The 12,813-nt window shown below is 43.3% G+C and overlaps 1 protein-coding gene and 1 long non-coding RNA gene across 5 annotated transcripts in view; one reads left to right on the top strand and one right to left on the bottom strand.

Annotated features, from left to right (window-relative positions):
* Positions 1–12,813, bottom strand: part of LOC132540822 (uncharacterized) — a 478,519-nt gene that overhangs the window by 256,606 nt on the left and 209,100 nt on the right. The window lies entirely within an intron of this gene.
* FSD1L (fibronectin type III and SPRY domain containing 1 like) overlaps positions 1–12,813 on the top strand; it is a 67,292-nt gene that overhangs the window by 13,327 nt on the left and 41,152 nt on the right. For all 4 annotated transcript variants that reach the window (XM_060199065.1, XM_060199064.1, XM_060199062.1 and 1 more), the window contains exon 2: positions 9,704–9,799. In XM_060199065.1, the coding sequence (XP_060055048.1) occupies positions 9,704–9,799 (96 nt within the window). The remainder of the gene's footprint in view (positions 1–9,703; positions 9,800–12,813) is intronic.

Genomic DNA, 12,813 nt, shown 5'->3' with positions numbered 1-12,813 from the left:
TCTATCTAGTACATAAAGATTAAACAAAAAGAGAGTTCAAGTAGGTGGTTGGATGCAGAGTATGGAGGGCAGAGGGGAGGTGCTGTGTCCAGCGGTGCTCAGTTTATGCACAGATTACATCACGTGCGTTGCGGTTTCTGACTTTGTGTTTCTTGCTCAATTTACTGACCAGCTATTCATCACTCCATCATATATATATATATGTTGCTAAAATTTCTGTGTCCTGGAAGAACATGGGGTAGAAAACTTAATGCATCTAGGTGTCTTTTAGTTCTCCGCCTTCTCTCTGGAAGTTTCTGACTACAAGATTTCTAGAAAGCCTTCCTTGACATGTTGCTTTGCCACATTAAGAAGTACTTCAGTGGCCTGGGAGGTGGCGCAGTGATAAAGCTTTGGACTCTCAAGCAGGAGGTCCTGAGTTCAATCCCTGGCAGCACATGTGCCAGAGTGATGTCTGGTTCTTTCTCTCTCCTGTCTTGTTCATTAATAAATAACTAAAATCCCCTCAACTTGGATCAACAACGGTAGAGAATGTTCCATCCTCCGAAGGGAGGCTGGACAACATACTCTATGCTACACCTGAGGAAGATGGGTCCTGATACTGGGGCAGCTTGGAATGTTCCTACTCATGACCACCGAATGTGAGCTCAGATCTACAGGGATGCAGAGGTCACATAGGCTTCTAAGATGAATATGGGCCCCAGGTTGTGTCAAGTTGATGAGGTTTACAGTCAACAATATTTATACCCCTTTCCCATATTTGGGAGCTACTCTCTTCCCTGATCCAGCTTTCTGGTCCTTTTTCTGGCCATGACATCATCTCCCCAGACAATAACTTGGATCCACCTGCATATCAGATGTCAGACTCTAGGGAAAAAAAAAATAGTATAGTCATGGGCCCTTTGGAATATAACTAAAATGGGCCTACTAGCTCTCTACAAAATGGAGACTCCCCCCCCCCCCCAACTTTTCATCTGCACTATTCCAGCCTTTAGGTCCATGACCGATCAACAATTTGTTTGGCTTTGTATGTTAACTCTTATTTTCAACCACCAGGTTCCATGATGCTGACCAGACTTCCCTGGGCAGACAACCCCACCAATGTGTCCAGAGCTCTGCCCCACTAGGGAAAGAGAGAGGCAGACTGGGATTATGGATCGACCTGTCAACACCCATGTTCAGCAGGGAAGCAATTACAGAAGCCAGACCTCCCACCTTCTGCATCCCACAATGACCCTGGGTCCATACTTCCAGAGGGTTAAAGAATAGGAAAGCTATCAGGGGAGGGGATGGGATATGGAGTTCTGGTGGTGGAAATTGTGTGGAGTTGGACCCCTCTTATCCTATGGTTTTATTAATGTTTCCTTTTTATAAATAAAAAAATTAATAAAATAATAAATAAAATCTTTAAAAAGAAAAGAAATACTTTAAAGACTTACATGTTTGACTTAAGTCAAGTACCTTCACCTTACTTCCTTCCTCTGCCGAGTAAACATTATCCTGACCCCTGCTTAGTGATTCAAAAAAAAAAAGCAAAGAAAGAGAAGAGAAGAAAGATTTTGTTTATTAATATGTGATGGGGGAGGGAGAGGGGAGGACAATGGGTGGGGGATGCCAGAATATTATGGCACTTGGGATGCTGGGATTGAACTCACTACGTCATGCTACCAAGTCAAGCACCCTACTTGCTGTGCCACTTCTGGACCCTGCCTGCTGATCCTTGTCCTTCAGTTTCTGTAGGTGTAAGTGAGTGTCTGTTTAAGTGCTGTATTTGGAATTTGTTTTTCAGGTCTCACGAGCCTTGGCACCTTAGACTTTTCTCTGTTTATGCCTTTCCCTTCCTAGGTCTCTCCAGTCCTCTGTAATTCCCTGTTGCCAGAGTGACTGAAGTCTGATCTTCTTAGTAATTTACTTCTCAGTCTTCCCTGATGAATTTCCATTCCACAACATAGAAAACATGAACTTTTGATTATATCTTTTGTATTTGTCAGTCCTCTCCAAAACAACAGGTTAAATGCCTTTGCAATGCCTAGAGACCTGACAGGGAAACCATCAGGATATTTCCTTCCACCCCTAAGCTTAGAAAAGCATGAGAGAGGAACAGTGCTTTTTTTATTTTTTATTTTTATGTATTTATTTTTGCTCCAGGGTTATTGCTGGGGCTCGGTGCCTGCACCACAAATCCACTGCTCCTGGAGGCTTTTTTTTTTTTTTCTTTTCTGTTCCCTTTTTGTCGCCCTTGTTGTTTTATCATTGTTGTGGTTATTGTTATTGATGTCATTGTTGTTGGATAGGGCAGAGATAAATCGAGAGAGGAGGGGAAGACAGAGGGAGAGAAAGACAGCTGCAGACCTGCTTCACCGCCTGTGAAGCGACTCCCCTGCAGGTGGGGAGCTGGGGGCTCAAACTGGGATCCTTCCACTGGACCTTGCACTTTGCACCATGTGTGCTTAACCCGCTGTGCTGCCGCCTGGCCCCTCGGGATAGTGCTTTTATCTGCATTGTCTACCAAGGTAATATTGTTAGTTTGGGGTCTGACTTTACTTATCTAGATGTTGCATGCTTACATGGTTTATATGTCATGTTCACATTGAAAATACAAGTGACAGTCTACGGTGGACTTGCCCATCATTAGGACATCTTTGAGGCGTGTCTTTACCAAAGCTCTGAAACTCACTCCGTCTAGAGTGGAGTAGCACCCCCTTAAAACTTCATTTTTCTGTCTTTGATACTGTTGGCTCTCTGATGACCTCACCAATGCTTCCTGGAACCTCCCCTCCCCAGAGCCCTGCCCCACTAGGAATCGACAGAAACAGGCTGGGGGTGTGGATCCACCTGCCAACACCCATGCCCAGCGGAGAAGCAATGACAGAAGCCAGAACTCCCACCTTCTGCTCCCCATAAAGAATTTTGGTCCATAGTCACAGAGGGATAAATGATAGGGGAAGTAAAGCACAGGGCTCTGTATCCCTGTTCCACCGAGACCTGAAGCGTTTGTCACCAGGAACCTTGTTTCTATGCCATCTCTGAAAGGGAAGCAGATCTGGAAAACACTAGGGGGAGCCAGACACTGTTTCTCTCATCCGAGAGAAAAGAGGAAAAAATGAAAGATGCCCAGAAGTAGTAAATGTAGAGGTGACTTAGGAAGTGAAGGCAGGACCATTGAAAAAAAAAAAGGGGAGGGGGAGAATATATGTGTACACACACGCAGACACACACACACACACACACACAGATATACATACATAATTGTAGAATCAGCCCATTATCTGTGCCCCTGGGAGACCTACTGAAGTGTCCAGTGGAGGAGATGGGACACAGAACTCCAGTGGTGGGAACTGTATAGAATTATGCCCCTGTTGGGAGTTGGACAGTAGCGCAGCAGGTTAAGCGCAGGTGGTGCAAAGTGTGCCCCCCACCCTGGCTCCTTACCTGTAGGGGGGTCGCTTCACAGGAGGTGAAGCAGGTCTGCAGGTGTCTGTCTTTTTCTCCCTCTCTCTGTCTTCCCCCTCCTCTCTCCATTTCTTTCTTTCCTGCCCAACAACGATGACATCAATAATAACTACAACAACAATAAAAACAAGGGCAACAAAAAGGAAATAAATATTTAAAAAAATAAAATAAATAAAAGATTCCGAGTATGCAGTTGGTATAAGTCATATCCTGCCCTCTTGTCACCATTAGAACACTGTCAACTTTTGCTAAGTGGATTATTGTCAGAGAAGGTATGAAGGATTAAACTTGAAGACCTATTAAAAACTAAAGCATTTAGAAGCCTTTGAAGATACTGAGCAGACAGTAGGAACTTCAGAGGTAGAGAGGTGTCTTGAAATCTTTAGTGCTTAAGGCTTACGGAGCTGGGACGGTATGCTGCAATGCATACAAATCATTGTTTCGGTACACCATAAAATGGGTAAAATAGATTTAAGGGTAAGATCCTATTAACATGTCTGGTGTGGACTTCAGAGGCATAAGCTGTTGGGCGTCATTTTCACCTTGTCGGTGGTGTTGCTTTGAACATGGGCTGAGTCTCCAGCCTCTCATAACAGTGTGGGTGTAGCCCGGCCATCAGGAGGGGTGGACTGGGAGGGGTGGACGGGAAGGCGTGTGCCGTCAGTTAACCAGGGAGAGCCTAATCTTAACTGAAGTTTCGTGGACACTGTCTTTATTACTATGCCATTGTATTCCCTTTAGAGGCGCCTGCCCAAGTCTTGAACTAATATTTGAACAACGCTCTAAAGTGCTCTCTCCTTCTTCTCTGCATCTCTCAACTACCGGTCTTGCCTCTCCAATTCTGTGTTGACTGCATTCTTCCCTTTCTGTTTGTCATCTTTAAAAATATTTTTTTATAGGGGGAGATGAGTGGTTTGCAGGAAATACAGTTGTTGATACATGTGTGAAACTTCTCAGTTTCCTGCAAAATACTGTCACCCCCAGCCTAGGTCCTCCTCCACCATTATGCGTTCAAATCTTGGTGCGCTTGGTTCTGGGAGGGGGGAGGGGGAGGCCAGAGGGAAAATAAAATCACATAAATAAACTTTGGGTGTCATCTTTCTTTTTTTAATGATCTGTATTTTATTTACTGGATAGAGACAGAAGTTGAAAGGGAAGGGGTGATAGAGAGGGAGAGACAGAGAGACACCTGTAACACTGCTTCACCACCTGTAAAGCATTCCCCCTGCAGTTGGGGGCTGGGTGCTTGAACCCAGGTCCTCGCGCATTGTAACATCTGCGCTCAACCAGGTGCGCCACCACCTGGCCCGCCCTGTCATTGTCTGTCTTCATACATGATTTCGTTGTGTTACACCAAGTACCACCATAAGGAGGAAGGTAAGAAGTGGCACATGTGGCTCCAGGGTGACTCCGTTTTCCTGCTTTTGTTTGCAGGGGCTGTTTTTAGAAATTAGAGTTGTCGTGTGTTGATTTTTTTGCTCCTACAATGTTTTATGAACATACACACGAAATGTTACTCCTTCGATAGATCACTTCCTGAGCTCTTTGTATATATTCTTTTTTTACATTCCAGTATTCGGATTAGAATGCTTATCATTCCAAATTATAGGAAATTATTGAAATAGCTCTTCTTGTGGGTGTTTGCAGAAACAAGACTTGTCCTTTTGCTGGAATTATAGAGGCACTTGTGTTTTATTCTTACTGAGAAAACAAGCACTTTGTTTGCAGTTTGCTCCTATCACCTGTGAAACGACTATACTGCTGGATACGTGCTATCCAGTATGGCAGCACCTGTCACTGTGTGTCTGTCGGGCTGAGCTTCACTGATGGGAGACAGATGACCAGGGACTCATGGCTGGGTTGTATGCAGTATCTCTTTATTCATGCAGGACGCAGCACAGTCTAAGCCGAGCTAAACTAAACGAACAATGCTGTCCTTATATATACTTTCCAAGTAGGCTGTGAACAGGTTGTGACGTAGAGAGGGTGGAGAGAAAAGTGACTGGTGAAAATCAGGGTGTGACAAGGAGAGGGGGAGGAGCAAAAACACATCATGAACCAGTGGGGATTAAACCAGTGCCATGCAGTGGTTATGTAAATAGAATGCAGTGTTAAGCAGGGGGGATTAAACCAAATGAAACAGAGGGGGTTTTTAGAAGCAGAATTAGAAGCATACCAACATGTGTCTATAGAAATGGAAATTATTTTTTAAAATCTAACGTATTTTAAGTTAAAAATTAGTCCTTCACGGGAGTTGGGCAGTAGTGCAGCAGGTTAAGTGCACTTGGTGCGAAGCGCAAGGATCGGCGTAAGGATCCTGGTTCGAGCCCCCGGCTCCCCACCTGCAGGGGGGTCGCTTCACAGGTGGTGAAGCAGGTCTGCAGGTGTCTGTCTTTCTCTCCCCCTCTCAGTCTCCCTTCCTCTCTGCATTTTTCTCTGTCCTATCCAACAACGATGACATCAATAACAACAATAATAACTACAACAATAAAACAACAAGGGCAACAAAAGGGGAAGGAATGGTCTCCAGGAGCAGTGGATTCGTGGTGCAAGCACCGAGCCCCGGCAATAACCCTGGAGGCAAAAAAAAAAAATTAGTCCTTCACTTGCTCTATCAAGATTTTTAGTACACATTCATTTCAGGTGGCTAGTGCAACCTGTATGTTTACATCACAGCAAAACATTTTGAATTTCAACAGCACTGACTAGAGAATAAGAGAAAATTAAATAACCAAGTGTTTTTTTTTATTTAATTTAATTTTATTTATAAAAAGGAAACACTGACAAAACCACAGGATAAGAGGGGTACAACTCCACATAATTCCCACCACCAGAACGCCATATCCCATCCCCTCCCCTGATAGCTTTCTTATTCTTTATCCCTCAGGGAGTATGGACGCAGGGTCATTACAGGGTACAGAAGGTAGAAGGTCTGGCTTCTATAATTGCTTCCTTGCTGAACATGGGCATTGACAGGTGGATCCATACTCCCAGCCTGTCTCTCTCTTTCCCTAGTGGGGCGGAGTTCTGAGGAATCGGAATTCCAGGACACATTGGTGGGGTTGTCTGTTCAGGGAAGTCAGGTTGGCATCATGCTAGCATCTGGAACCTGGTGGCTGAAGATAAAGTTAACATATAAAGCCAAGCAAGTTGTTGACTAATCATGAACCTAAAGTCTGGAGTAGAGCAGATGAAGATTTGGGGGGTCCTCCATTTTGTAGATAGCTAGTAGGCATATTTTAGTTATTTTACAAAGGACCTGTGGCTATATCACTAGCTGGGGCCCTATTTGGGGAGTCCTGAGATTCCCAAACAGACTTGATGGGCCTAGACCTCGAATAAATCCCATCTCTCCATTGTTACTGGTCATCTCTATTAAGGCCCCCCATAGGACCTTGCCCTCAACTTGGATCAACAATGGTAGAGAATATTCCATCCTCCAACAGGAGGCTGGACAACATACGCTATGCTACTCCTGAGGAAGATGGGTCCTGATATTGGGGCAGCTTGGAACGTTCCTACTCATGACCACAGAATGTGAGCTCAGATCTACAGGGATGCAGAGGTCACACAGGCTCCTAAGCTGAATATGAGCCCCAGATCACATCAAATCGATGGGGTTTACAGTCAACAATATTTATACCCCTTTCCCATATATGGGAGCTACTCTCTTCCCTGATCCAGCTGTCTGGTCCTTTTTCCAGCCATGACATCATCTCCCCAGACAATAACTTGCATCTACCTGCATATCTTATTTCAAGCTCAGGGAAAAAAGAAAAAGTAACCAAGTGTTTTATTTAAGTAGGAAACATTGTCAACACCTGAGGTATTTGTAACTAAGGTTGCTGACCTTACTATGTTTCCACAGCAACTGGAAATGTTGCAGTGAATGTTGTAATTCTGGCTGAAAAGCCATTCCATACCTTTAGTATGTTTTTTTTTTTAAATTTTTACGGAGAAAATGTCAAGTTTCAGCATCTTGTTTCTTTACTTTTCACTTCTGAATGTCATGAATGTCATAGGAGAAGTCTCCATCTATTTTTGTAATATTTAAGAATTTGATTCTGGGAGTCGGGCTGTAGCGCAGCGGGTTAAGCGCAGGTGGGGCAAAGCACAAGGACCGGCATAAGGATCCCGGTTCGAACCCCGGGTCCCCACCTGCAGGGGAGTCGCTTCACAGGCGGTGAAGTAGGTCTGCAGGTGTCTATCTTTCTCTCCCCCTCTCTTTCTTCCCCTCCTCTCTCCATTTCTCTCTGTCCTATCCAACAACGACAACAACAATAATAACTACAACAATAAAACAACAAGGGCAAAAAAGGGAATAAATAAATAAAATAAATATTTTAAAAAAAAAGAATTTGATTCTGTACCTTTGCCGTTTGGCCTTATGACCTAAAATAATACTACAGATATTTATGAGTATTGATCGTCTTAAGTGTGAAAGATAAAATGATGGTTCACTTCATAGTATTGATAAGAGATTTTCATAAAGTCCCAGGAGTGGGCTGGGTGGTAGTATAGCCAGTAGGATATATAGGCTACTATGTGCAAGAACCAGATTTCAAGCCCCCAGTCCCCACCTGCAGGGAGAAATCTTCACTAGCACTGAAGGAGGGCTGCAGGTCTCTCTCCCTCTCCCTCTCCCTCTTCCTCCTCCCCCCTTTCTCTCCTCTGTCTCCCTTTTCCCTCTCAATTTCTCTCTGTGTGTGTGTTATGTCTAGATACATATCCCACAATGTTCTTAGCCACCCATCTCTCATTGAACATGTGGGCTGTTTACAAGTTTGGGCTGTTACGAGTCGTGTTGCTATGAACTTAGGTGTGTGTAGGTCTCTCTAGGTGGGTGTCTTTGTTTCCTTTGGAGTTTAACCCCAGGGGAGGAATTGGCCAGGTGGTAGATTAGGTCCATTTCTAGCATTCTGATGAGTTTCCAGACTTTTTTCAGAGGGTTGGGCCAATTTAGATTCCCACCAGCAGTGTTGAAGTGCCCCTGTCTCTCGCAGCCTCTCCTGCAGCTGGTGTTTCTGTCTTTCTAATAATGTGTGACATTGTCACTGGTGTAAAGTGGTATCTCATTGGTTTTTAATGTATTTCCCTGGTCACTGGTGACTTTGAGCATTTTTTTTTCATATATCTGCCAACCCTTTGGATCTCTTCTTTGGAAGAGATTCTGTCCATGTCCTCTTCCTCCATTTTTCAGTTGGGCTGTTTGCCTTTTTATTGCTGAGTTCTTTATGTTTTGGATCTTAGCCTTTTGTTTGATGTGTGGCATACAATGATTTCCTCTCTCTGCATTGGTAGTGATTCCATTCTGTGCAAAAGCTTCTCAATCTGAGGTAGTCTTATTGGTTTATATTGGTTTTGTTTTCCTTGGTATAAGCATATATGTATATATATCAAAAATATATATACACATTTATTTATTTTTTAGTTTGGATAGAGACAGAGGGAAATTGAGATAGAAGGAAGGAGAGGGGAGGGGGGAGGGGGGAGGGGGAAGACCTGCAGTATTGTTTTACTGCTTGTGAAGCTTGTCCTCAGCAGGTGAAGATCCTGGTAATGTGTTGTTTCCACCAGCTGTGTCACAGGTTCACCCCAGAATCTATTTTTAAAGCTTACATCAAAAAGAGTTCTGTCAGTGTTTTCCTCTAAGTATTTGATAGTTTCTGGTGTCATATTCAAATCTTTGGTCCCTTTGGAACTTAACTTTTGTAACGTGATAAAATGTGGTGGTCCAGCTTTATTCTTCTGCACGTTTCAGCCCAGTTTTCCCAACACCTTTTTGTTGAGGAGACTCCTTTCTTTGTTGACTGTTTTGGACCCTCCTGTCAAAAACTAGCTTCCTGCACAAGGACCAGTGTAAGGATCCTGGTTCGAGCCCCCGGCTCTCCACCTACAGGGGAGTCGCTTCACAGGCGGTGAAGCAAGTCTGCAGGTGTCTGTCTTTCTCTCCCCCTCTCTGTCTTCCCCTCCTCTCTCCATTTCTCTCTGTCTTATCTAATAATGACGACATCAATAACTATAACAATAAAAAAAAGGGGGCAACTAAGGGGAAAAAAATTGAAAAACTAGCTTCCTAGTCTCAAAACATACTACAGGGTTACCGTAATCACAATTGCCTGGTACTCAAACCAAAATAGACATGCAGACTAGTGGTATAATAACACCTTTAATGAGTATGTTTAGAGAATTGTTCGAAGGTTTAAGGTTCTTTTATTAAAAGTCATAATGTTTATTTCTTTTATTCTAGGAAGCTCTGCAAAGGATCATTTCAACTTTGGCAAATAAAAATGATGAAATTCAGAACTTTATTGATACACTAAATCAAACATTAAAAGGAGTTCAGGTATGAATTATTATTTTTATTTCCTTAATGTATTCTTTTCTTTTTTTATTATCTTTATTTATTTATTGGATAGAGACAGCCAGAAATCAAGAGGGAAATGGGGGGGGCAGAAAGAAAGAGAGACACCTGCAGCACTGTGTCACCCCTTGTGAAGCTTTCCCCCTGTAGGTGGGGACCGGGGACTTGAACCAGGGTTCTTGCGCATTATAACATGCGCTCAACCAGGTGCATCACCACCCGGCCCAATTATCATTATTTTTCTGTGTTTTTCTTGTTGCTAGAACTTCACTGGGGTTTCATGTCTGCATAATTCCATGGCTTTGAGAACTTTTTTTTTTCCAGGTGTAGATGGTAAAAGAAGGGGTTGGGGAGAGAGGGAAGTAGAGGAGACACTGTAGCACCATTTCAGTGATGGTTAGTTAGGCTTTCCTGGTGAGACTTTCCCCTGTTATGATGCCCTACATGGTGGGCAGGAGCTCAAACCCAGGGCCTTGCACATGGTTAAGTGTTGACACCAGTGGGGGAGCCATCGCCTGGCCCTCTGACTGATTGGTTTTGGTTTTTTGAAAATATTTATTTCCTTTTGTTGCCCTTATTGTTTTATTGTTGTAGTTATTATTATTGTTGTTACTGATGTCATTGTTGGCTAGAAAAGAGAAATGGAGAGAGGAGAGGAAGACAGAGGGGGAGAGAAAGATAGACACCTGCAGACCTGCTTCACCGCTTGTGAAGTGACTCCCCTGTAGGTGGGGATCTGGGGGCTCGAACCCGGGTCCTTACGCTGGTCCTTGCGCTTTGCACCACCTACACTTAACCTGCTGCGCCACCGCCTGACTCCCTGATTTTGTTTTTTTTCAGTTTTTATACATACGTCACAAATGATTGTGGAGCATACCAGAAAGGCCAGATGGGTGGGGCTGGGCGATGGTGCACCCAGTTAGGCGCACATAGTACTAAGCACAGGGACCTGCACAAGAATCCAGGTTTGAGCCCCCACTCCCGACCTGCAGGGGGAAGCTCCACCGGCAGCAGAGCAGGTCTGCAGGTGTCTCGTTCTCTCTCTCTCTCCCTCTCTGTTTCCCACTCCCCTCTCAATTTCTCTAGGTCCTATCCAATAAAAAGAAAAAATTGTGGAAAACTGGGAAATGTTATGCATGTACAAACTGTTGTACTTACGGTCGAATGTAAAGCATTAATTCCCCAATAAAGCAATTTAAAAAATTAAAAGAAATTTAAAAAAAAAGAAAAAGAAAAAAACTGGCCGCCACGAGCAGTAAATTCTCAGTACTGGTACCGAGATCAGCGATAACCCCAGAGGCAAAAAAAGAAAAAAAAAGTGCCAAAGTATTAATTTTTTTAGATTATAACTAGATGGAGATAAAATCAGGGTTTTAAATGGTAGATAAGTCAAAATGCTTTCCTTGGCATAATTGCAATATTAATGGAAAAATCAAATAATAAGGGGAAAAAGGGAAAACTCTGAAATAACACTTGCAGGGAGGTTTATTTATTTTTATTTGTTTATGGTGACGCTAAGGGTCTCACACCTGCCATGTCACTGCTCCCTGGCTGATCTTTTGTTTGTTTTTACAAACAAAAAGATTTCAGAGCAGGAAGTAGAGAGGAAGAGGCCCAGAGAGGTAAGGAAACATCATGACACTGCTCTGTGTCCCACATCCCGTGGGCTTTTTCCTGGTGACGTGCTGCTGGGATTTGAAACTGGCACGTGCACGTGGGCATGCTCTGGCCCTGCCAGAGAACATTGTTTAGTTTTTGCCTTTCCATTTTATGTTTGTTATTTTTGTCCCCAGTTAAGAGATAAGTTGTAGTTTTTCAACATTTTCTCTTTTTTTTTTTTTTTTTTTTTTTTACAGTAAATAGTAGGGAGACATGTGAACGGGTAAGAAGTCTTTTTATAGAACGCCATTAAAGTAAAACAAGGTGAAGTGTTCAGTGAGGAGAGAAAGGAATATTTAAGGCAAGGGGTCCAGGTTTGGGCGGTCTCTTCACCTGCTGGGAGTCAATGGTTGATTGTGGGAAGAACCGTAAAGGAATCTGGTGATGCTTCCTTGTGTATGATTCTTAATGAGTTTAAAAGTCAAGTCTTTGAGATAAGCATAGAAGATTTTCAGGACGCTTCTAGACAGTGGAACCTTTCCCATGGTTTTTGTTTGCTTTAATTTAGGTATTTGCCTGGTTTCTAACCCTTTAAATGTGAGGACCTTTAGGGGAGCCCGGCTGTGGGCGCAGCAGGTTAAGCGCAGGTGGCGTAAAGCACACAGACCCGGCTTCAGGATCCCGGTTAGAGCTCCCCCTGTCTCCCCACCTGCAGGGGAGTCGCTTCACAGGCGGTGAAGCAGGTCTGCAGGTGTCTGTCTTTCTCTCCCCGTCTCTGTCTTCCCCTCCTCTCTCTATTTCTCTGTCAGCAACGACAGCAGTAACAACAATGACGATAAACAACAGGGTCAACAAAAGGGAAAAAATGAGGACCTTTAAACTGCCTGTATTTCTCAAGTTACTATCTTTGGAGTTAGTTGATTATAACCTTCACCATCTCTTTTTTGTTTTTTTTTAACTGTTTTACTGGAAAATTTAGTAAGCCCGCTTTGTTTAAACCAACCTAGTGGTTTTAGAATTAATGCTCTATGGAAAAGAGAATCTTCACATTTGAGTGTGAGTTAAAAAAACAAACCTTAGGATAAGGCTTGCCCAGTTTTTCCACTTGACACATTTAAATTCTAGTTGAGAATCCAAAAAACGTAGAAGGCTTCAATTTCAACCTTATCCCTCAGATGAGACAGTTCAGAGTGTGGCAGTTATCTCCTGAGGGGAAAAGGGAGTCCAGTTCCTTTTTGCTCCTGACTAAATTGTGTCTTGTCATCTAAGTGTTTTGTGTAGGTTTGCGTGACCATGTGACCTTTTTGTTTTGTGCTGCCTTCCAGATAATGGTTCTTTCTTCCTTCTTACTCAGCTTGTCCTTGCTATTATAAATAAACCAGGGAAACGTTCTATAG

The sequence above is a fragment of the Erinaceus europaeus genome, chromosome 10 (assembly GCF_950295315.1).
Source record: "Erinaceus europaeus chromosome 10, mEriEur2.1, whole genome shotgun sequence".
Taxonomy (NCBI): domain Eukaryota; kingdom Metazoa; phylum Chordata; class Mammalia; order Eulipotyphla; family Erinaceidae; genus Erinaceus; species Erinaceus europaeus.
Note: the sequence above shows the minus strand (reverse complement) of the source record. Positions and strands in the feature narration are given on the sequence as shown.